This window comes from Cetorhinus maximus, unplaced genomic scaffold (assembly GCF_964194155.1).
Source record: "Cetorhinus maximus unplaced genomic scaffold, sCetMax3.hap1.1 HAP1_SCAFFOLD_622, whole genome shotgun sequence".
NCBI classification, from domain to species: Eukaryota; Metazoa; Chordata; class Chondrichthyes; order Lamniformes; family Cetorhinidae; genus Cetorhinus; species Cetorhinus maximus.
Window position 1 is genome coordinate 59,949 of NW_027596564.1, and position 26,153 is coordinate 86,101.

The 26,153-nt window shown below is 45.5% G+C and overlaps 1 protein-coding gene across 1 annotated transcript; it reads left to right on the top strand.

Moving 5' to 3' along the window:
• The first annotated feature begins 944 nt into the window (after positions 1–944).
• LOC144674304 (zinc-binding protein A33-like) lies at positions 945–23,797 on the top strand. Its single transcript, XM_078535726.1, has 6 exons — positions 945–1,379; positions 1,470–1,565; positions 1,659–1,892; positions 2,930–2,952; positions 6,828–6,946; positions 22,888–23,797. Exons 1-6 carry the CDS (start codon positions 969–971, stop codon positions 23,436–23,438), a joined length of 1,434 nt encoding a protein of 477 aa, XP_078391852.1. The 5' UTR covers positions 945–968; the 3' UTR covers positions 23,439–23,797.
• The last annotated feature ends 2,356 nt before the right edge of the window (positions 23,798–26,153 follow it).

Below are 26,153 nucleotides of genomic sequence, written 5' to 3' on the forward strand. Positions count from 1 at the left end.
ATTCTCCCTAATAATGGGGGAAATAAGTCACCCCAAAGCTTTCCTGCATCAGTTGAGGTGTCCCTGGGAAGGATCCATGAAGCACAGAGGCCTGTGCTACAGAGTTACCTGGGAGGAGACGCCCTCGCCAGTAAATCCGCTGCTTCATCTCTCCACACTCCTGCAAAGAAACATTCCGGAAACAAGTGAAAAATATCTAATTTTAGTGCCATCTGTCAGCTGTGGCTCGTTGGTAGCTTATTTACCTCTGAATCAGAAAGTGGTGGGATCGCGTCTCATTCCAGATGCTTCGGAACAGAACTCAGACTTGTTCTCATGTTGACTGATGTATTTTCCAACGTGACACCAGTGACTCCCCTTCTAAAGTACTTCCTCTGCTTCAAAGCGCGTTGGGGCGTCCAGCGGCTGCGAAAGGCGCTATTAAAACATAAGATTTTCTTTTATTAAATATAAAGTAACTTGACAGGTCGAACCCTCTAAATTCTCTGTAACTATCTCTCGATATGCTTTCTTGAAGTTATGGTACTTTTTGCCTTAGTGTGAGCGACTGCAATCAGGAATGCATTTTAAGGATCTGGATCTCACAACTTGTTTCACCAGAGGGTTTGTAATCGGCAGCGAGTTCAGACTGGAGAGAAGTGCAATGGAATCTCGATTCCACCGATTTCCCCCTCCTCTCTCCCTCCCTCTCTCTCTTTCTCTCTCCACTGTCAACATTCCCTGGAGCCCAACCCGCCCTCGACAGGTTTCAATTATTCCCCTCCGTGCTTCAACTCTGCTTTTCCCCCTTTAGACTGGGCGTGTTATGTTTACTGTCCTGTGTGAAAGTCGCGAGGACTTAGACTACGAAGGAATAATAATTCCCTGAGGATCGAAGTGAACGTTATAAGAAATAAGCTGAACTGAGGGTGTGCGGCAGCAACATCGAAACTGAAAGCGGTTTGAATCAGGAAGTGCTGAGTGTGAACATGGCTTTCAGAAAACAGGTCCAGAGTTTGACCGAGGAGGCAATTTGTTCCATTTGCCTTGATTTCTTCACTGATCCGGTTTCACTGCAGTGTGGACACAACTTCTGCCGCTCCTGTATCACCCAGTGTTGGGAAAAGAAGGAGAAAAACTCCTGCCCGGAATGTAGAGAGGAGTTTCCAGAAAGAAACCTCAGGGCGAATCGGGCCTTAGCGAATCTGGCCGAGAAAGTTCGAAAATTAAAGCTGGATCTGAAAGAGAAGGAAAGCAAACTTCACTGTGAGAAACACCAGGAAGAACTGAAGCTGTTTTGTGAAACTGACAAGAAATTGATCTGTGTGATTTGTAGAGATTCGCGGGAACACAAATCTCACAACTTCCTACCGATTAAAGAAGCTGTTGAAATCTACAAGGTAAAAGGGGATATATTTTCTAAGTTGATAGTTATATCATATTTTCATGGTCTAACACTTCAATTCTGTGATTTTCTCTCCCAATCCCAGGGTCAGCTGAAATCTTCCTTAGATTCTCTCACACAGAAGAAATCGGCGGTTCTAGAAACGGAACAGAAACAGAAGCGGAAGATTTCCGAAGTCAGGGTAAGGTCTCCCTGTGCTGGTTTTCTGGGATCTCGGTCAGTTTTGCTCCCTTTATCGCGGGACATTAATTATGTTTCACATTTCATTTGGTAGGAACAGTCGAGCAGTCTGCAGACCCACATCACATCCGAGTTCACTAAAATGCATCAGATTCTCACTGAGAAAGAGCAGCGACTACTCAGAGATCTCAGGGAAGAAGAGGAGAGGATTCTAGAAAGAATGGAGAAAAACCTTCGAGAGATTGAGGAGAATTTAAATTCTATTGAAGAGAAGCTCTCAAAGTTGCAGAAACAGACGGAGCAAAAGGTCGAGTTGATATTTTTAAAGGTGAGGGAATATATTGCGGGTCAGTTCAATGAAACTTCACAGTCACAAAATAACTGATAACTGTGGAATAAATATCGAATTTACTGAATAAATAAAAACTGAGTTAAGCACATTTCTGCGGTCTCCCCGAAATAATCGGCTTCCACATTGCCTGCAGATTCCCGAGAATACCTGTAACCTCCAGAGAATCAGTTTTCTTGATCTTCACACTTGCTTTGTGATTATTTCCGCGTTGCCAAGTTTAATTTTCACCTGGACCGCCCATTGTAATCCAGTTCCAGTTCATGTTGTGAGTGTGTGGGTGTGTCTGGTACGGTGTGTGAGAGTCACTGTGTCTGTGAGCGGGACTGATGTTGAGTTCCAGTTTATTTGACTCTCCACAACCTTCCTGCCAAAATGCATCACTTTACACTTCCGTGTTGAATCTAACATGCTCTGAGTCTGCTCATTTCACCAGCCGCCCTGTTTATGTCCTCCTGAAATGTGTGCGGTTCTGGGTACCTCTTAACAGAAAAGTAATTGAATTAGAGAGGGTACAGAGGAGATTTACAAGGATGTTACTAGGACTAGAAAATTGCAGCTATGAGGAAAGATTGGAAAGGCTGGGGTTGTTCTCCCTGGGACAGAGGAGACTGAGAGGAGATTTGAGATAAACCGAATTGTGAGGGGCCTGATAGAGTGGGTGGGGAAGGGCCTATTTACTTAGCAGAGAGGTCAGTGACCAGGGGGCACAGATTTAAAGTGCATAGAAAGATGAGAGGGAAGATGATGAAAAACCTTTACACCCAGGCGGTTATGGGATCTGGAACTCACTGCAGAAACCCTCAGCTCATTTACAAGCTGTCTGGATATTGACATGAAGTGCTGTAAACTGCAGGGCTGGGGATCAAATGATGCAAAGTGCGATGAGGCTGGGTGGCTTGTTTTTCATCTGGCGCAGACAGGATGGGCCGACTGGCCTCTTTCTGTGCCATAAACTTTCTATGATTCTAAATCTGTTACTGTTCTCCTCACTGTTCGTGATTCATTTATTTCAGGAGGAAGCTTGTCGGAAGAGAAGGTAGGACATGTTTTCTGCTGAAACTCTGCACAATTTGGTAAAATAACTCAGAAAGGTTTTGTTATGAATTTCTTTTCTACTTACAATCGCAACATTAAAGTGCCGTTCATCGGGCGACAATAACTCTGCTTATGGTTTAAGCACTAGTCTTTTATTTTGTTGACATGTTTTATTGCAGATATTAAATTAGATTTCTTATAACTGGTCCGCATGATTGTATTAAATTGCAAGATGCCATGCAGTCCTGAAGTGCTCACTTGCAGGCTGCAGACTGCTGTTAGTGCGGCTGTGGCCTTCCGACTGACCCCGAGAGAGCCACACCGTCCATGTTTCCATGGTGTCGACCATCCATGTCCCTGCAAGGCTCCAGACCAAACCGAGACAGTCACATGTTAAGTGGGAACAGGTTTTGTTTTTATTCCAGTATAGAACCTTGACCTGTATCCTTAACACCGACAAGACAGACTCAGCAGAGGTGGCGGCACTGTGGTATAAAATTTGGAGGGAGTTGCCCTGGGAGTACTTAACATCGACTCAGAACCCGATGAAGTTTCATGGCATCGGGTGAAATATGGGCAAGGAAACATACTGATGATGACCACGTAGCAACCCGTTTGCCAACACCCTCCCCCCACCCCTCCCTCACATACTCTTTGGCTGATGAATCAGTACTCTTCCATGTTGAACGCCACTTGGAAGAAGCACTGAGAGTGGCAAGGGTGCAGGATATACACTGGATCGGGCACTTCAATGACCATCACCAAGAGTGACTCGTTAATGGAACTCCCTCCCTAACAGCACTGTGGCTGTACCTACACCACATGGCATGCAGCAGTTCAAGAAGTCAGCTCACCACCAACTTTTCAAGGGCAATTAGTGATGGGCAGTAAATGCTGGCCTAGCCAGCGATGCCCACATCTCATGAATGATTTTTTCATAAAGCCCCACTACTGGCCGAGCTGGCTATGTCCCAAAGGACATAGCTGCTAGACTGGGTATGTGGCAGGTGATGAGGTAACCAACAAGAGGATAAAAACGTACTTGATCTCATCGTCACCAATCTGCCTACCGCACATGCATCTGTTTATGACTGCAGCAGTAGGAGGGACCACTGCACAGTCCTTGTGGAGATGAACTCCTGCCTTCAGATTGATGATACCCTCATTCAAAATTGGGCATCCATGAGGCGCTGTTGTCCATCAGCAGCAGCAGATTTGTACTAAACCACACTCTGCGACCTTATGGCTCAGCATATCCTGCACTCGACTATTATCTCCAAGGCAGGGAATTAACCCTGGTTGAATAAGAGTGCAAGAGGGCATGCCGGAAGCAGGACTATGCATGCCTAAAAATGAGGTGTCAACATGGTGAAGCTACAACCCAGGGCTCCTTGCATGTCAAACAGCGGAAGCAGCAATGGATAGACAGAGATAAGTGATCTCACAACCAATGGATCAGATCAAAGCTTTGCAGTCCTGCTACATCCAGCGTTGCATGGCGGTGGACAATTAATCGACTAACGTAAGGAGAAGAGTCCACAAATACCCCACCCTCAATGATGGGGAGCCCAGCGCATCAGTGCAAATGATTAAGGCTGAAGTATTTGCAACCATCTTCAGCAAGATGTGCCCAGTGGATGACCCATCTCGCCCTTCTCCAGAAGTCCGCAGCATCACCGATGCCTGTCTTCAGCCAATTTGATTCACTCCACGTAATATTAAGAAATGGCTGAAGGCACTGGATACTGCAAAGGCCATGGGGCTTGACAATATTCTGGCAATAGTACTAAAGGCTTGTGCTCCAGGACTTATCGCACCCCTAGCGAAGCTGTTCCAGTACAACTGGCATGTACCCGGCAATGTGGAAAATTGCTCAGGTATATCATGTACACAAAAAGCAGGACAAATCTAACCTGGCCAAGTACTGCCTCGTAGGTCTACTCTCGATCATCAGTGAAGTGACGGAAGGGGTCTTCAACATTGCTATCAAATGGCACTTACTAAGCAATAACCTTCTCACTGACGCTCAGTTTGGGTTCTGCCAGGGTTGCTCAGCTCCTGACCTCATTTTAATCTTGGTTCAAGCATGGACAGCAGAGCTGAACTCCAGAGGTGAGGTGAGAGTGACTGAACATTACATAATTTGACCGAGTGTGGCATCAAGGAACCCTAGCAAAACTGGAGTCAATAGTAATCGGAGGAAAACTCTCCACTGGTTTGAGTCATAACTATCTCAAAAGAAGATGCTAGTGGTTGTTGGAGGTCAATTATCTCATTTCCAGGAAATCACTGTAGGAGTTCTTCAGGGCACTGTCTTATGCCCAACCATCTTCAACTGCTTCATCATTGACCTTCCGTCCGTCATAAGTGGTCAGAAGTGGGGACTTTCGCTGATGATTGCATTATGTTCAGCACCATTTGTTACTCCTCAGATACTGAAGCACTCCATGTCCAAATGCAGCAAGACCTAAACAATATCCAGGCTTGGGCTGACAACTGGCGAGTAACATTTTCCCCACACAAGTGCCAGGCAATGGCTATCGCCAGCATGAGAGAATCTAACCATCGCCACTTGATATTCCGTCGCTTGCTATTACCATTACAGAATCCCCCACTATCAACATCCTGAGGGATACCATTGAGCACAAACTGAACTGGACTAACCATATAAATACAATGGCTATAAGCACAGGTCAGAGGCTAGGAATCCTGCGATGAGTAACTCAGCCTGCCCATCACCTACAAGCCACATTTCAGGAGCATGAAGAACTTTCCACTTGCCTGGATGAGTGCGGCTCCGCTAACATTCAAAAAGTTTGACATCATCCAGGACAATGCAGCCCACTTGACTGACACCCCATCCACAATCATTAACTCTCTCCACCACCAACGAACAGTGGCAGCAGTGTGTACCATCTACTAGATGCACTGCAGGAACTCACCATGCCTCCTTAGACAACACCTTCCAAATCCATGACTGCTACCATCTAGAAAGACACGTGCAGAAGATGTGTGGGAGCACCACTAATTGGAAGCTCCCCTCCAAGCCACTCACCATCCTGACTTAGAACTATATCATTATTCCTTCACTGCCACTGGATCAAATTCCTGGAACGCCCTCTCTTACAGCACTGTGGGTGTACCTAGACCACTTGGACTGCAGGGGTTCAAGAAGGCAGCTCACAACCACCTTCTAAAGGGACAGTTAGTGATTGGCAATAAATGCTGGGCTATCCAGCGAAGCCCACTCCATGTGAATGAATGAAAAAGATCAACGCAATAGCAGAAACGTGCTTTAAGATATAAAGCAATATTTGCACCAAAACAAAAGGAGATATTAATACCAAAGATGAGGTACATTTTAAAATGTCTTAAAGGAAGAAAGAGAAATAGAGAGGCAGAAAGGTTTAGAGAAGGAATTTCAGAGCTCAGGGCCTCGGCAGATGAAGGTCCAGCTGCCAATGGTGAAGTGATTAAAATCAGGGATATGCAATTGGCCAGAAGTAGAGGAGAGCAGGTGTCTCGGAGAGTTGGGTTGATGTTTTCAACCTTTGCTTTTATTCTACAAGCTTTGTTTGTAATAGAGCAAGTGGACAGGCTAAATGTTCATCTTTTCCTGTGATCTGTGATATACAAGCAACTAATTTGTTATCAGGCTGTGGGCCTTCTGCAGGACATGAGTGTTTCCATCCTCTGCCCTTGCGTTTCCAAGTTATCTTTTGCTCAGTTATAGAGAGAAATTTCACTTTCTATCACATTTGTTCTAATATGAAAAATGCTGAAAGATATGCATTTTGGGGTAGCTTCACCATTTAAATCATGTCTAAAATGCTCAAATGGGATGAATTTATAGCATTAATTCTTTGATATTTACAGGATTAGTGATGACACTCCGAAACTCTCAGTAGCAGATGTTGCAGACCTGTCTATCAGAAAGTTCATAGGACCTTTACAGTACAGAGCTTGGTGGGAAATGATCAATTCCATTGACCCTGGTAAAACTTTTATATTAATTTTCCTAACTATAATTCCAGTTGTGATGGAAATAAATGAGCTCCAAAGTTCCAGGGGTGTGAGGGAAACAGGAAATCCAACGTTCCTCCAGTGAGGGGTTGTGGTCGTATGATCATCATAAGATTATAAGAAATAGGAGCAGCAGGAGGCCTTTTGGCCCATTAAACCTGTCCCGCCATTTGATAAGATCATGGCTCATCTAACTGTGGCTTTAACTGCCCTTTTTCCCTGTTCCCTATAGCCCTTAACTCCACTGTCGTTCAAAATTATGTCTAATTCAGCCCTGAGTCTATACAACAGTCTCTTCTCCATTGCTGTATGTGGAACAGAATTCCAAAGGCCAACATCCCTCAAAGAGAAGAAATTCCTTCTCATCTCTATCTCAAAAGGGAGACAGACCCCTGATTTATAAACCATGTCCACTGCTTCTAGATACCCCCACAAGAGGAATCATCCTCCCACTATCAACACTATCAAGCTCCCTCAGAATCACATATGTTTCACTAAGATCACCTCTAATTTTTCTAAACTTCAAGAGTATAGGGTTAAATGTCTCAACCTTTCTTCATCAGACAACTCCTTCATCCAGGAATCAGCCTAGCGAACCTTCCCTGAACTGCTTCGAAGACATAAATATAACTCCCTTAAGTAAGGAAATGAAAACTGTGAAGTGAAAGTCAACATTGTCCCAGAGGACCATTGGCTGCGCTCTCATTAGAGAGAGACGACTGGTGGTGAGTTTAACCTGAGGGTCACCACACCTCAGGTGTGGGGTGAGGTTGAAAAGGCAGGGCCTTCATGGATGTTCAAAACCTCTCCACACATGAACAATTCCTCCCCCTCCCCCACTCTTTAGGTTAAAGTCCTCTCCACAGACCTAGTTGTACAATTTGCCAGGACACTGGTTCCAGCGTGGTTCAAGTGAAGGCCATTCTAATAGTTTCACTCACTTTTTCCCCAGCGTTGGTGCCAGTGCCCCATGAATTGAAACACATTTTTCCAACACCAATCTTTGAGCCACACATCCAATTCTCTGATCGTATTCACTCCATGCCAATCAGCTGATGCCTCAGGCAGAGATTATTACCTTTGAATTTAGTGCCTAACTGCACATACTCTCTCAGTAGAACCTCTTTCTTAGTCCTATCAATATAAGTATCCACGGGGACTATAAGAACTGGATGCTTTTCCTCCCACTCCAAGTTCCTCGCCAGCCCTGAGAGGATTACTTTGACTCTGGCACAGGACATGCAACACAGCCTTTGGAATGCATGCACTTGCCTGAAGTGAAGAGTTTCTATCCCCCTAACTAACCTGTCCCCTACTACAATGACATTCCTTTTTGCATTTGGATAGCTTCCTGCACCACTGTGCCATAGTCAGTTTGCTCATCCTCCCTGCATTCATGCTCTCGTCCACATGAGGTGCCAGGGCTTTGAATCTGTTGGGCAATTGCAAAGGCTGGACTTTCTAACCTGACTTTCTTCCCTTTCCCTGACCACTGAACAAATCGGAATGCCTAAGGGTGTCACTGCCTCCTGGAACAAAATGTGCTGGTAACTTTACCCCTCTCCAGTGCATTGCACTGTCCAAATCACGGATTCCAGTGGATCAGCTCGGAGCTGAGGTTCCTCAAGCTGCAGACACTTACTGCAGATGTGTTTGCCGTGAATCAGACGGGTAGCCTCTGGTTCCCACCTGCTGCAACTGCAACACATCACCTGTCCATCTTTATTTCATTTTTATCTAACTGATTCGATTTCAAGTGGCTCTGGTGGAACGCAAACAGAGGATTATAAGCATTTTATTGCTGTGTAAGTGCCACTTGATGTCATTGTCAACATCACATTCTACAACTTGCCTGAAGATTGAGAGTAGGCTGTTGGACCATTGATTGTCTGCATTGTATTTGTCCTGCTTTTTGTCGGCAGGATATACTTGGGCAATTTCCCACATTGTCGAGCAGATGGCTGTGTTGTAAGTCGACTGGAACAATTTGTGTCACTAATTTCAGAGTTAAAATCTTCAGTACTACAGCTGGGATGTTGTTAGTGTCCATTGCCTTTGCTGTATCCAGTGAGTTCATCCCTTACTTGTGATCATGTGCAGTCAGTTGCCTCAGCTGAAGACTGGCATCTATGACATTGGTAACGTTGGAAGGAGACCAAGATGGATCATCAAGGTTTTTGTTTCTCCTGCAGCTGTTGCCCTGATGTGAGATGTGGTGGTTGCCACGAGTACTCAATCAGTGTTAAATCTGCTATGTGAGTGGCACGGATGCAGTTTTAAGGCTAAGAGACTGAAGCTCTACGCTGTCTTCTTAACAGTAGAAAATCAGAGGCTGCACATTATTCTTGACTGCAAGAGGGATTTGGGTGTAATATTAACGAGATGTTTGTGCATTTGCCTAAATCCTTTGTCGACCGCACATGGAGACTTTGGTGGCGTGCTCATCTACTTTATCTCCATTATCAAAGGTGGCAGTAGGCCTCACATAAAAGGTTTGCAACCATAGAATGATAGAAAAGTTACGGCACAGTAAGAGGCCATTCAGGCCATTGTGCCTGCACCAGCCAAAGAAAAAAGAAACTAGCCGCTCATTTTAATCCCAATTTCCAGCTCCTGGTACATAGCTGTGCAGTTTACAACACTTCAGGTGCAGATCCAGGTACCTTTCAAATGAGTTGAGTATTTCAGCCTAAATCACCAACCAGGCCAAGACTTCCAGATGCCCATCACCCTCTGGGTGCAAAATATTTTCCTCATTTCCCCTCTAATCCTTTTACCATTCACTGTAAATCTGTGCCCTGTGGTAACCAGCATCTGATACAGTTCCATCACAACGTCCTTGCCTTGGACTTAAATACCTCATCCAATAAAGAAAAGCATTCCATATGCTTTCTAGACCACTGTACCCACTTGTACTGCCACCTTCCAGGATATGCGGCATGCACGCCAACGTCTCTCACTTCCTCAGCCCCACCTCAAATGCATCACTCACACTTATCCGGATTGAATTCAATTTTTCCACTCAACAAAACCATTGATATAATTCTGGAGATAACAGCTACCCTCTTCACTTCCAACTACAGGGAAAATGTTTGTGTCATCAGCAAATTTCCCAATCATACCTCCCACATTTACGCCCAAACCATGAATATATGCAACAAGCAGCAAGGACTCCAACACTGAGCCCTGTCAATCACCACTGGAAACCATTTTCCATTTGTAAAAATATCTATCGACCATGACCTTTTGTTTCCTGTTGCTGAGCCAATTTTGGATCCAACTCGCCTCCTTCCCTGTGACCCATATGATCTCACTTTCCTGACCAGTCTGCCATGTGGGACCTTGTCAAATGCATCACTAAAATCCACGTGGACAATGTCTGCTCCACTACCCTCATCAATCCTCCTTGTTGGTTCCTCAAAAATTTCAATTAAGTTAGTAAGACATGATCTTCCCCTACAAAACCATGCTGGCTATCCCAGATCAATCAATGCCTTTCTAAGTGACACTTTATCCTGCCTCTCAGAATTGATTCCAATAATTTGCCCACAACTGAAGTCAGGCTGACCAGCCTATCATTTTCTTGCCAATCCCTCACAACCTTTTTAAATAATGGTACAATGTTCAAAGACCTCCAACCATCTGGTACCTCACCTGTCTCTAGTGAGGATTGGAACATAATCCTCAGGGCATCCATTATTTCCTCCCTGGCTTCGTTTAACAACCCGGGATACAATCCATGTGGTCCTGGTTATACATCCACGTTCAAGGATGTCAGTTCCTCCATTACTTCCTCTCTCACTATACTTATTTTATCTAATATTTCACACTACTCCTCTTGAACTAGAATGTTTGCATCATCCCTCTCTTTAGTGAAGACTGAGACAAAGTACGCATTGAGAACCCTGCCCACGTCCTCAGCATCAACGCACAGGTTACCATGTACATCTCTGATAGGCCCTACCCTTCCTCTAGTTATTCTTTTGCTCTTAATGTACTGGCAAATCTCCTTAGGGTTTTATATGATTTTACCTGCCAACATTTTTGCAAATCCTCGCTTTGCTTTCCTAATTTACATATTTACTTCACCCATGTACTTTCTATACTCCTCTAGACTTGCTTTTTGTGACTGCCATGAGACTTCTTTTTTTGCTTCATCTTGACCTGTCTGCTTCTGTGTAACCTGGGGGCTCTAGATTTGTCAGTATTACCATTCGTTTTATGGGGACATGTCTCCACTGTGCCCATAGAATCTTGCTTTTGAATAACCCCCACTGATTTGACAACATTTTCCCGTCTAATAACTCTACCCAATCCACTTTCGCCAATTAACCTCTCAGCTTTGTAAAAGTTGTCTCCCCCCAATTTAGAACTTTTATCCCTGCTTTCTATTTGCCCTTTTCCATAATGGTGTTAAAGCTAACTGTCTTATGGTCAGTATCTTCAAAATGGTCACCCACTGCTACTTCATCCACTTGCCCAGGTTCATTGATAAGACTAAATCTAGAATTGCGCCCCCTCACGTTGGGCTTGTTATATGCTGGCTAAGAAAGTTCTCTTGAATGCAGTTCAAGAATTTTGTGCCCTCTGTGCCCTTCACACTGTTTGCATCCCAATTCATATTAGGGTAGCTAAAGCCTCCAAATATTGCCATCCTATTGTTTTTGCACTTAGAAATTTGCCTACATATTTGCCCCATTCCACCATTTGGGGGCCTGAGTACACTCCTAGTAGTGTGCCTGCCCCTTTTTAATTTCTGAGCTCCACCCATAGGGCCTTATTTGATGCTTCATTTTGGATGTCATCCCTCCTTTCAGCTGTCATTGATTCTTTAACCGATAATGCTATACCCCCACCTTTTTTATCCCCCTCTCTACCCTGCCTGAAAACTCTATATCCAGGGATGGTAATCTGCAATTTTTGCCCCTCCGTATGCCAGGTTTCTGTTATTGCGATGATATCATGCTGCCATGTGTCTAACCAAAGTGCATTGGATATCATTGAAGGATCGTTGCTTGTTTAGAGCACGAGGAGAGGGAGTGTCGATTGGACCTGTGCTGAGGACTGTGAGGAGATCCATGTGAATGATCAGCAGCTTTAACTGTCCTGTGCAGGGTCCATGCAGGAAAGAAGTTTTCCCTGGCTGTGGGTGCCACAATGACAGATCACGGTCTTCCACTTAAGCTAAAGTCCATCTGAGACTCAGACTTGTAGGGGTCTCTGTGACTGGAGGGTCAGGGGCCTTCCACCTCAGCAAAGCATAGTGCAGGTGAGGCACTCAGTGAGTGGACTACAAAGTAACCCCTAAACTTGTTGGCATGATAAACATGTCAAGGGATATGCGATTATGATGTGTGAGTGGTGACCGGGGGGGGGGGCAGGAACATGATAATCTCTCATCAATATGCATGGAGCAGCGATTTATAGGGGTCAAACGTTCTCATGTTGCTCCTCCCTGTCTGGTTATGGTTGAAAGAGCTCTCTGCTAGGTCGGCTCCCCTTTGAGAGCAGGTGTCAGGGTTAGCAAGAACCGGCCTCAGGGAAGTCAAGATGGCGGCCATTGGCCTGACCACAGGTGTATCACAGGCGGTGCTCTTATCCACAAATGGGTGAAAGGCAATGCTGGAGGTGGCTTCGTAGATCCCGGGATCTATCTGCCAGCTTCTCCACAATGAGCTGCGGCCACAAGGGCTTGGAGGGAATCCAATGCTGGTGGCGTTGAAGGTCACCCCTGCCTTGAACTTCTTTAATAATGGACCCATCTAGGGCTTCACTTGGGACCAATGCGTCAGCTTTCAGTCAGTGACACACAAGTGTATTCAGAATGCCCAATCAGGATAGTGCATCTCTGGAAAGTTTAGATTTGACATTCCTTCCAATCTGTCGTGTTCAGGACGTTGTCAGTGCATTGCTGAAATCACAATTCTACTTACAGGTGCCTGAGGTTGCAGGAGATGGTGCAGATCCTAATAAGCGCATTTGGCGCCAGGGTTCAGCATTTTATTATAGTTGAGCACATGCAAGGCTCAAACCAACTGCAGGGAAGATGTCACTACTGCAATTTAATTCTGCTCTCATAAATAAAGGTACATTTGAGAAACCTATGGTCAGTAAACAAGAAGGTGCTGGGGCCTTCCAGCCTCCAAAGGATAGAAAACCAAAAAGTTCAACAAATGTCCCGGAAGCTTACTCTGCCTGGAATCTGGTAACTATCAGATTGGTATGGGCCTGTCTACCACATCATATTCCAGCTATAGCCTCTGCATGTGGTTTGGCCACATCCTGGCCCTCCCATCCCCTTCATTGTCCTTCTCATGGGAGCAGACATTTTGTTTCCCCATGTCTCGCTCAGGCAACACATCCCCCTTTTGTATCACGAGGCTGTGCAGGGTGCAGCAGACAATGATGATCTGAGACATTCTCAGTATGGGAAAGCACTGCCTGAGCCATCCAAACATCTGAACCTCATCTTTAGGAGCTCAATCACCTGCTCAGTCAGGGACCTGGTGGGGGTATAGCCATCATTGTATCTCCTCAGCAGTACTCTGCGGGTGGTGAACTGGCATCATCAGTCATTTTTGCTGGGGGTATCCCTTGTCCCTGAGGATCCTGCCCGGCAATCACCGAGATAGTTCCTTTAATACCCTCCACTACCCTCGAGTCCCTACAGAGAGACCATTGCCTTGGTAACATAGAAAGACTAAACACATGAGCCCTTGTCAGGCATGACCATTCAGCTGGGGGGAAGGATTTTTGGAGTCATGAGTTGGCCACCACCCGTGCTCCTTGGAGGCTTCCACCCCTCGCTCTCCATTCATCCCTGCCTCTGACTGCAGCTGATGGCGAATGGACAGAATAAAAGGAAGCTCCATACCTTGCTGGGATCTCGATGTGATGAGATGGGCATAAACCTGCTGATGTGTAGGCTTCACCATAGAGGGGAGAACACGACTGAACATGGATGACATCCAGTTACCTCATAATTATTAGGGTGTTCCTTTCGTCGGCCATTTCTGCTGACCTTGAGCACCACCCACCAAAAAGACCTTGCTCCCACTTCGAGGCATCTTACTTACTGACTAACTGCGTGGTCAACGTCAGATTTGAAGAATGGTGAGTGTCACTTTCCAAACTTCATCCACCAACTTCTACCCTTCCCCCTGCCACCCACCAACTTCCCCCCATCACATTAACCCACCCAATATCAGCTTTCCACTCCCCTCTGTCACCCTTGAACCTCCCTTCGTTCCACTGGGCATTATTCTGATCCACTGCCACATGCTCTCCCGACCCTGAGATCTAATGAGTACAGGCCCAACCTAAACAACCCCTCAAAACATTTATTAACCAAACATGCAATAATATACACTTCCAACACCAGTTGTTCAGTGAGATCCGCATGTCGGAGCCCATTCCCACGTGGTCACTCTGCTGAATGACTTCTCCTGCACGACTTCCTGTGACTGACCACGTCACGCTTTCCTGGCTGTCCTTGTGGCTGTGGCTTTATATCCCTTTCTGACCCTGGTCCCTTGATATATAAGTTAATACCTTGATTCGGGTCATCCAATTGTGTTTCATGCCTTATCAATCCCTCCACCTGCATGTGGTCATTTTCTGCTCTCAGCAGGGGATATCTCCAGGTGTATGCCAGCTATGGATGTAATATCTGTATCTTGAAAAGGCAGTAAGAAAGCTATTCACACATATCCAGAGAGGCCATTGTCTATGAAAGTTGCTGTAGACGGAGTGCCTGTTGGTGAGCCATCACTTCAATGACATGTCCTGAAATGTCTGTGTGTTTAGTTAAAACTGTCTTTATTTTTAAACAGTTGAAAAAGAGTTTCAGAAAGAGTAAACCTTGTTTGGATGGTAACGCAATATGTGAAAATCAGACAGTAAATCAGTAACCCAGCTTACATCGTGCTCAATATCAATCTCCATCGGAGTTAATGGATACAGATATTGAGAGGAATGTGTTCCGAGCTGCTACTTCAGTGTTGTCCAAGTCACACAACCGTCCATGACAAATTTCACCCCATGTGTCTCTATGTCACCTTGGAGCATCTGTTGGTGACTCTTGATCACCTTCTGGATTAGAAAATCAGGATAGTGAACTTGTCCCTCGTGTGCAAGTGCACGGGTATAGAAAGGAGCAGTTTCAGGTGCAGTGTTTGCACCGATGAGCACTTCAAATAGGCCTCTGGAGGAGTAATTTCTGCATTTCTGGGCACCACACTTTGGGAAGGATGTCAAGTCCTTGGAGAGGGTGCAGGGGGCACTTACCAGCACAACAGCACTGATGAGGGACTTCAGTTTACAGGGTAGTTGGATAAGCTGGTAACGTTGGATAAGTTGGATAAGCTTCTCTAGGACAGAGAAGTTTAAAGGGAGATTTAATGCAGGAATTTCAATTATGAGGGCTTAATTGAGCAGATCAGGAGAATCTGTTTACTCTGGTAAGTGTGTCTGTAACTAAAGGTTAAGATTTAAAATAATCACCAAAAGAATTAGAGGGGTAATGAGCAAAAATGAAATCTCACAGACTATGTTCATGATCTGCAATTCATTGTCTGAAAATGTGGATTTCATAGGAACTTTCAAAAATGAATTGAACATGTTCTCAAATGGACTAATATGCAGGGTTCCGGGCAAAAAGCTGGACTAGACGATTAAATTGGACAGCCTGAACAAGTACGATGGACTGAATGGCCTCCTTCTGCGCGAGAAGATTCCGTTATCTAGTCCAACTCATAATTGGGCTCGGATGTTTTTAAGGGACTAGGACAGTTACGAAAACAGGCGTTAGGCGCCATCCATCTGCTAATGTTGGTGCTGTTTTGGAGTCTGTCCAACAATTGGGATGTCCTGAGACTCAAGCCCTGAGCCTTGGGTTTCCTGGACATGGATGTGGGCGACAGTGAAAAGCTGAGCACATTTATTTTCCTGATAACAATATGGAGATGGGGGAGGCAGCAGTCTTTTTCTCAGCTCCTCAATGCTCCTGTCCACGCTGGATGACACAATGCCCACCCCCCTCCCACTGCTGCCTGGCTCCTTCACACTCTACGCTCACCCACCCACTGTCTCCCCAATATCACCCACCCAAATCTGCACTTGCTCCTCCCGCATCTCTGCTCTCTCCCCTCCCCCACTCTCTATACTCACCACCCACTCCCTCTACCCACCCCCCCAGTCCTCCCTTCCTCGATTTCTTGCTCCCATGCTCCCTCTGCCTCCCCCCACCCCCACCCTGTACATTTTCCTCACAACCTCCTTCCTGCTTTCTCTCTCATCTCACTTTCCTGGTCCCCTGCTCCCCGCCACCTCCCTTCCCGTTGCCTTTGTTCTCTCCCTCCGCCCATTCCTACACATACTCCACTCCCCATCCTTCCCCTCTCTCACTCACTTACCTCCAGTCAGTCTTCCCTCCCCATTCCGCACTTCTTCCCTCATCTCGGTCCGATACTCTCCCTGTCCTCCCTGTCCCGCACACTGTCCCTCGCAATCCCTCCTCCTTTCCCTTCAGCTTTCTTTCTCCCCTCCCCATCCCATGCTCTCTCTCCGCTCCACCTCCCAACCTCACTCCCCTCCCCCTTCCACCATCTCAGCCCTCCCCTTCCACCATTGTCACTGTCCCCTCCAGCTAACTCTGGCTCCACTCTGTCCACTCACTGACCACACCCCCACCCCTCCCAATCTTTCACTCCTTCATCACCCTTTCTCCCTCCCCTCCCCCTCCCTCTCCCCTCTCTATATTCACACGTTTTTTTTTCTCTCTCTCTCCCAATCCCGCTCCTGTGTTTGGGTTGCTGAGCTGTAACTAGTGGAGTGACACAGGGATGATCGCTGGGAACTCAACTATTTACAATCTATATCAATGACTTGGATGAAGGGACCGAATGTCTGGTAGTTAAATTTGTTCATGACACAAAGATATTAGGAATTTAACTTGTTAAGAGCACATGAAGAGTCTACAAAAGGATTTAGATAGATTAATTGATAGTTAATTTAGCGGGTGGATTATAATGTCCAAATTCATCAACTTGTCCACTTGGCAGGAAGAATATCAAGGCAATGTATTATTTTAATAGAGAGGATGATTAAACCTATATTGTTAGAGTTCTGACTGTGTATTTTCGGTGTGGAGCGATTGTAAGTTCACACCTGTGGGAATAACCTTTGTGTTGTCTGGAGATTGTAACATTTAAGGTTCAGAATGTCCCAAGGGTTGATACATTCAGTTCCTGTCTCAGGGCAAGGGGGCTGAACCCTGCTGGGAGATCACAGGTTAACAGGTGAATTCAAAGGTCAGTTAACAACCATTTGTGTTCATTTGTATTGAGTTTAAAGAGTTGGGAGCAGCAGTTGGTGCAGCAGCTCAGCTGAGGAGCTGGGACCGTGCCTGTGTTGAGATGCTGGAGTGGAACTGCTGTCGGCATGTTATAATTTGCCTTACAAACTACCAGGAGACGCAGGAACAGGCCAAGATCTTTCATTAGTGATTCAAGTGTATGCAGGGAGAGACAGCGTTGGGCAGTCCAAGACCGAGCTGTGCAGATTACAGCGAAATCTTGTTTTTATACACAATTAGTCACAGACTCGTAATCTAATCTTGTCAATTCACAATCACATGCTTAAAGAGGCCTTCGGCTTTTGTCACTTATTTCCCGTGTGTACAGACACTCGACATTGTTCTGATCCTCGCAAGACCACCATCTCTTGCTGATTGTCCAGGAGTCTGTGCCTCCTGACTTCAATGCCCACTCACTCCCTGAACTTGTTCTTTGTTCTCCTGCCTTGCCCATCTCCTTTCTTATTCTGTCTGAAACACATATGCTATTCTCCCGTTCTGCTTATATTTTATTGTTACTAACAGGCAATTCTAACTAAAATTGTTTAACCCTTTCAAGATACTGGAGTAGAACTGCTCTTGGCAGGAGTAGATCGTCCAGCCCTTCCTCTGGCATTCAATGAAATCATGGCTGATTCTCTACTTCAACACCATTTTCCTGCTCTATCCCCTTATCCATTGATGTTTTTAATATGTAGAAAACTATCCATCTCAGTCTTGCGCTTACCCAATGACTGAGCCTCCACAACCGTCTGGGACAGAAACTTACAAAGATTCATCACCCTCTGAGTGAAGAAATTCCTCCTCATCTTGGCCTTAAATGACCTGCCCCTTAATCTGAAACTGTGTCCCCTGGTTCTCGACCGCCCCACCACCGCAACCAGCGAAACATCCTTTCTGCATTTATCCTGTCAAGTCCTGTTAGAATTTTGTATGTTTGAATGAGATCACCTTTCATTTTTCTAAACTCCAGAGAGCAAAGGACCCGTCTATTTAATCTTTGCTCACAGGACTGAAAGGTCCGAGGAATACACTGGTACAAAATTTCAACACTCGGAGTCCAGATGCAATATTCAAGTGGTTCCTTTATTACACATGTGGGCAGCTAACGCTGGGCAATCCAGGCGCTTCTCCACCGAGATTCAACTGAGCACAGTTAATATATTTTTTACTACCAGTTACAACTTAATGGTGCTAGTTAGACAAATGCCACAGCACAATAATCTGATCATTGTGTTCTTGTACAGTAATTGCAGTGCAGATACTGGGCATTGTCCTTTTGGGAGAGAACAAAGAATGTGCGTTTGTTCTAGACAAAAGGTTTATGGGGGCTGACTGGGTGTGGTTCAAGGCTATCAGACGGTGTTAAATGGCCTTCCCCATGTTTTGATCCAGTCATCCTGAGTCCCTGCCCATGTGTGTCTCCCATTTCCTAATTGCAAATTTACAGCTGAACCCTTTGTACAAGTTTTTAGCTTTCATGTAAGGCTGTGATTGTCTGTGTATGCTTTGGAAACCTAGATGCTGGTCCTAGCTGGCACTTTAAAATAAATCCAAATTTTCTGCATCTTCAGGACAATCCCTCCATTCCAGGAATTTATTTGTGAACCTTCATTACACTCAGTCTATGGCAAATATACCTTTCCTCATGTTCGGAGACCAAAGCTGCACATATTAGTCCAGATGCAGTCTCACCAAGGCTATATATAATTGTAGTAAGACACCTTTACTCCTGTAACCAAATCATCTTGCAATAAAGGCCAACATAGCATTTGCCTTCTAAATTCCTTGCTGTACCGGCTTTCAGTGACTCATGAACATGGACACATAAGTCCCTTTTATGCTTGACATTTCCCAGCCTCTCTCCATTTAAGAAATACCCTACATTTTGGTTTTTCCCACAAAAGTGGATATACTCACATTTCTCCACCTTGAATTCCATCTGCCACATTTTTGTCCACTCATGAACATGGACACATAAGTCCCTTTTATGCTTAACATTTCCCAGCCTCTCTCCATTTAAGAAATACCCTACATTTCGGTTTTTCCCACAAAAGTGGATATCCTCACATTTCTCCACCTTGAATTCCATCTGCCACAGTTTCGCCCACTCACTGAGCCTCTCCAAATCTCCTTCAATCATCTCTGCATCCTGCTCACAACTGACACTTCCATCTGCAAACTTGGAAATATTACATTTAATCCCAACATCCAAATCATTGATATGGATTGTGAATATCTGGGGCCCAAGCACTGACCCTTGCGATACCCCACTAGTCACAGCCTGTCCACCTGGAAATGACCAATTTATTTCTACTCTGTGTTTTCTGTTCATAAACCAGTTCTCAATCCATGCCAGTAAATTCCACTGAATTGCATTTGCTCTGATTTTGTTTGCAAACCTCTGGTGTGGGACCGTATCTAAAGCTTTCTGAAAACCTGAATAAATGACATCCTCCAGTTACCCCTTCCCTATTCTCGTAGTTACATCCTCCAAAAACTCCAACAGGGGTTTGTTAAACGTGATTTCCCTTTCATCAAGTCCATGTTGATTCTGCCCAAGCTTCCCATTATTTCTCAGTGTCCTGTTATCACATCCTTTATTTTAGGCTCTAGCATTGCCCCTACGACTGATGTTAGGCTAACAGGTCTGTAATTCCCTGTTTTCTCTCTTCCTCATTTCTTAAATAGTGGGGTTACATTTGCCACCTTCCAATCTGCAGGAACAATTCCAGAGCGTCTCATATTTTGAAAGTTGACCACCAATGCACCGACTTTCTCTACAGCCACCTCATTCAACATTCTGGGATGTAGATCATCAGGTCCAGGGGATTTATCTCCTTTAAGTCCCATTAATTTCTCTTGTACTTTTTTTTTAACTAATAATATTGTGTTGCAGTTCCTTGTTGATATTTGTCCTTTGATCCTCCATTATTCCGGGGGGTTTTTAATGGTGATAATTGACATTTGGGCAGATTATGAGCAGGTTCATGTGATTTGCCTTGCTCGTCTCTGTCATTAAACATGTGGTTTGTGGTGTGTTCGACCGCAGTTTTCCTGTTAATTAATGTTTACCTCATGTTAATTCTTTATGATAGAATATAAGAGATAATATTATCTGTTTGCATTGTTGACTCTTGTTTAGTAAAATTCTTCTGTTTGTTTCAAAGCATGGAATCTTATGGATTTATCCTGTTAGTAAGCAACTGGGATTTCAAATTTGGTCGACTAACATAAAAAAGTTAATGGTCACTAAGCAGATCATAACCAAATTTGAGGGTCTTGCCTGGGACTGTAACACATTTTGGGGTCTGGCCTCGCAATGTACCAAGGGAGACAGCAGAACTCTACAGTAGAGAGGGATCTGGACAATCTGGTACATGAATCACAAAAATTAATTGCAGGTACAGCAAGTGATTAGTAAGGTAACTGGAATGTTCATGTTTATTGCAAGTGGAATCGAGTATTAAACTATGCAATTGTTGCTACAGCTGTACAGGATCTTAGTGAGACTGCATCTGAAGTCTGTGTACCATTTTGCTCTCCTTACTTAAGAAATGAGATACTTACATAAGACGCAGTTCAGAGAAGATTTGCTCGACTGATTCTTGGGATGAATGGATTATCTTATGATAAAAGGTTGAACAGGTTTGGCCTTTACTCATTGGAGTTTAGAAGGATAAGAGGTGATCTTACTGAAACATGTAAGACGCTGAGGGGATTTGACAAGGTGGATGCCAAGAGGACATTTACCTTGGAGAGGCATCTGGAACTAGGGGGCAGTTTTAAAATTAGGAGTCTCCCATTTAAGACTGAGATGAGGAGAATTTGTTTTCTGTCAGAGGGTGGTTAGTGTTTGGAATTCTCTTCCCCGGTGAGCAGTGGAGGCTGGGTCATTGAATATATCCAATCAGATCAGCCATTATCGACCGAATGGCCTACCCCTGCTCCTAATCATAGCGTTCTTGTAATTTAATTTTCTTTGGTACCTTACAGGATCAGATTGTAAACAATCTGTGTGGTGACATTTTCATACCTGTTTCGCAGAAGTATCACTCCCCACCTACTCTCTCCAGCTCTCTTTCTCTCCAGCCTGCTGTTTCCTCCCCGCTTTCTCCCAAACTTAATCTTTCCCCTTCCCGCTCTCCTTCTCACAATCTCTCTTCCCTCTCTCATACTCTCTCTCTCCCTGCGTCACTATCTCTTTCCACACCCTGTCACTCATGCTCTCCCGTCCTTACGCTCTCCCTCTTCTCCCCCATCCTTCTCTCCACCCACACTTTCTCACTCCCCTTGTCCCCACACTCTCTCACTCACCTCCCACTCTCCCTTTCTCTTTGCCTCTTTAACTTCTGCGCTCATTATTACCTCTGCCCTTCCCACAATCTTTCTCTCTCCCCTTCCACACACACTCTCCCTCTTCCTGCCATGCACTCACCCTCTCAACAATGCTCCTGCTCGATCTAATATCAGTCCCTCCCGCCCTCTACCTCCATTCCCCACCCATTGTCCCTGTCAGGCCCATTTCGCCCTCTCTTCCACCGATCCAGGCACTCTCTCTCCTTCCCCCTTTCCTCATCATTCCGCTATACCTCTCCCACGCCCTCCCCTCCTCCCACGCTCTCCCTTTCCTCTTCTGCACTTTCGCCCCTCCCCTTTCTGCTTTCGTTCACATTCTCAGCAGTCTCCCACTCTCTCTGAGACCTTCACATTCTCTCTCCCACCCTTGTAAGCCCTCCCCTTCTCTCTTTTTCACTCTGCCCGATTTGCGTTCACCCTCCAGTTCTTGCTCACTCTCTCTCACACCTTTAAACTCTCCCTGCCCCCTGCACTCTCTACCTCTCCATCTTGTTCTGCCTCTCACACCATCACACTCTCCCTGCCCCCCTGCACTCTCTACCCCTCCATCTCGTTCTCTCTCTCACACCATCTCACTCTCCCTGCCCCCTGCACTCTCTACCCCTCCATCTCTCTCTCACATCTACCCTCTCTCCCAGCCACCCTGCACTCTAGACCCCTCCATCTCACTTTCACCCTCGCACTCTCCCTGCCCCCTGCACTCTCTACCCCTTCATCTCACTCTCACATCCGCACACATTTCCTACCATCCCCTGCTCTCTTTACTCCACCCTCTCTTTCTTACCCACTCTCCCAATCTCTGTCATGCTGGTCTCTCTCTCTCCTGCTCCCATGTTCTCAAACCCTCCTGCTCTCACTCTCTGCCACCTCTTCCTCTCCATCAGTCCACCAACACTCTCCCTCTCCACGTTCCTGCTCCCTCCTCTGCTGCCATTTTCTCTCCTCAACTTCACCTCCCCCCTCCATCTCTTTCCAGCTCCCTCTCCCCCTCTCTCTTTCTCTCTCCCCACCTCCTTCTCTCTCTCTCTCCCGCTTCCTCTCCCCGCCTCCCTCTCTCTCTCTCTCCCCGCCTCCCTCTCTCTCTCTCTCTCTTCCACTTCCTCTCCCCCTCTCCCCCTCCGGGCTCCTTCCTCACACTCTCTCCCCCTCCCCAGCCCCTCTCTCTAAATCATTGACTGTGTTATTTTAACTTTCCCCCAGCTCCAGCCTCTCTGACTCTGGATCTGAACACAGCGAATCCCCGGCTCATCCTGTCTGAGGACCGGACCAGTGTGAGACAAGGAGGCAAACGGCAGCGGCTCCCTGACACCCCGGAGAGGTTTGATCCCTGGGAATGTGTCCTGGGATCAGAGGGATTCACATCAGGGAGACATTACTGGGAGGTGGAGGTGGGGGAGAAGACTCGGTGGGGGCTCGGAGTGGCCCGAGAGTCTGTGAACAGGAAAGGGGGAATCTCCCTGATCCCCGAGTCCGGATTGTGGGTTGTGGGGCTGGTTCCCGGATTTGGTTATTTTGCCGCCACCTCCCCCTCACGGACCCCCCTCACCCCGAGTGTGAATCCCCGGAAGATCGGGGTTTTCCTGGACTATGAGGGTGGACAGGTGTCATTTTACAATGCGGACAACATGTCCCATCTCCACACTTTTACCCACACTTTCACTGGGAGAATCTTTCCCATCTTCCGCCCGGGATGGAATGACGACGGGAAAAACTCGGCCCCGTTGAGAATCTGCGGGATTCAAGGTCACTAACAGATCCATCCCATAATTTCACACCGGCTCCCTGCCTCCTGCCAGCTGTAAACTGATGGGTGTGGGTCTCAGTCACAGGTGGAGAGAGAAGCCAGGTTAACATTCCGGGTATAAACCCTGTGTGGGAACTGGGAACTGAAAGATCAGCGAGGACCTCTGTAGGGCTGGGGGAAAGAAGGAGGGGGAGAGAAGAAACAAATAGAAGCTCAATTGTAGAGAGGAACTTACTGGGTAGAATGAGCTGTGAACTGCAGGAACCCGGTGACCTTCCTGCCTGTAATGTTGCTCCACAGGCGGAAGGTGGTGGGACATCAGCTTGTTTGAGATGAATCAGTTCAGTGATTCTCAAACTGGGGTCCGGGGAGTCTTTCCCGGGGGTCCAGGAAATAATTTCTCCAGAGGGTGGGAGAGAGACAGAAAAGCACAAGAGGGTGAGGAAGTGAAGTGGGGGAAATAACAAGCTCCCCGCTTTGTATAAATTCCCAGGAGTGAGTGTTATTCCTGCATGAGCAGCTGTCAAGATTTCCAACCACAAACCTCCCGAATTCTCTCCCTTCTTCACGGTGATGGACATTTCGGCTGTCATGGTTTTCAGCGGTGAGTCTGATATTTCCTTTCGGTAGGAGGGGAGGTGGAAGTCCAGCTGCTGCTGTGATACTCGTCCGTCTTCAATTTGGACTCAGTGAGCAAGTGCCGTTATCATGCTGTCTGGCCTGCTGAGTATTTCCATCATTTTCTGTTTATATTAATCTCTTATTGGTTTGTTTCTTGTAACCGCGATAAAACTGTTATCTTGACTTTCTTCAAACTCTCACCATGTTTCAATAACACTGAGAAACTGGACTCGGTTGGTACACGCCTGTAAATATTGCCCAGACTGTCAAATTCAAGTGGGTACTCTGTAATAAAATTGGAGGGGTGTTTCCGGTTTGTTTTACACTAAAATGTGAACGTGCTTTGAGACTGTTTGAGCATGTAAATGATGTGACACTGTTGTGAATACTGATGTGATAGTCTGTCTGTATTGAACGTGATGTGTGAACTGATCGGGTATGTATGCCATTAACAGGCAGTGTTAACCACGTGAAAAGTAGTTCAGTTGCTGCATTATAATGTTTGTCATGGGCTTTCTCTTGTACTGACGCACCTTTGAGTGCAACATGATCATTTGAATATCATTGCAATTTCTGTGATGGTCATTTTGAAATGTTCTTTCAGATATTTTAGGAATAAAGTATACTTTGCAAAAAGAAGTGGAGTCACAGTTATCATTTATCTGTGGTTTGTCTGCTCTGTCTCATCACTTTCCCCGTCAGTGAAATAGTCCTTAAATAACTAGTATGTAGTTACATATTTTATTAAAAACATTATTAAGTCTCTCTGTACATGTAACCTGTTCATATTATCATTTTTATATAGAATTATAATTTACATTGGAAGTCCATGATTACATTTGTAAATTTGTTCTTCAACCAAAAGAACCTGAAAACGAGTGGAATAGAAGCAGTTTTCTAAAAAAAGGACACAGTTCATCATTAAATCTGAGAAGCAGAAACTAAACATGTTGTTTGTTTTATTTACAAATTGTTCCAGAGTCTGGATTCTTACAGCCCCCATTCCAAATTTACCTGGATGATTTGAAGAGCTTCTGGCTGGATTAAATGGAGTGACTGTTGCCTGTAAATTGTTCGGAAGTTTACTCTGGTACTTCAGCCATCACTACTGTGGATAGGGACCTGAGATGGGCAGTGGGAATGCCAGCCTGCTTCAGGTGGGAAGCAATGCAAAATCATAAAATCACAATGCACAGACTGTGGTCAGTCAGCCCTCTCTGTATAGAGAGGCACTCTGATAGAGCTATTCAACTGGTCCCAGTCCAGTTCCTTTTCCCCCACAGCCAATCCCTTTTTGAAAGTTAGTTTTGAATATTGTTTCCACCACACTGGCAGGCAGTAAATTCCAGATAATAACTGGCTGCGGGAAAATCTGTATTCATCTCACTCTGGATTTTTTTTAAACAATACCTTACATCTGTATCCTTTGGTTGCTGAACCTTCTGCCACTGGAAACAGTTTCTCCCTATTTTCTCAAAACCTTTCATGATTTTGAACTTCTCTATTAAATTTTCCATTAAAGTTCCCTGCAGAGACACTGGTCATAATCTTCCAATCCCCTTAGGTAGAGGAGAGGAGCCAGAGGACTGGAGATATGTAAATGTTTCATCCTTGTTCAGAAACGGTCTAAGAATAAATCCAGCCTCTCCAGGTAAGACAGTTTAACCCCTGTGCTGGGAAAGCTTTTAGAAGTGATAACCTTGGACACAGTTAAAAAACACGTAGACAATTGTGTGGAGTACTTAAGGAAAGCCAGCCCGGATTTCTCAAAAGAAATGTGCCCAACCAACTTGACTGAGTTTTCTAATGTGGTAACAGGTAGGATTGATAGGGTAACATGGCTAATGTGCTATTTCTAGACTTCCAAAAAGGCATTTGAAAAAAGTCACATAATATGCTAACACGAAAATTTGAAGCCCGTGGGATAAAATGGGCAGTGACAGTATGAATATGAATTTGCCTCAGCAGCAGAAACAGGTATGGTGAATGGTTATTTTTCAGACTGGAGTAGTTTTACAGTGTTGTTCCCAAGAGGTCGGTGTTATGACAAGGCAGATGATGTGTGCCGGGCGGACCACATCCACACGGGAAACTTGGTCAC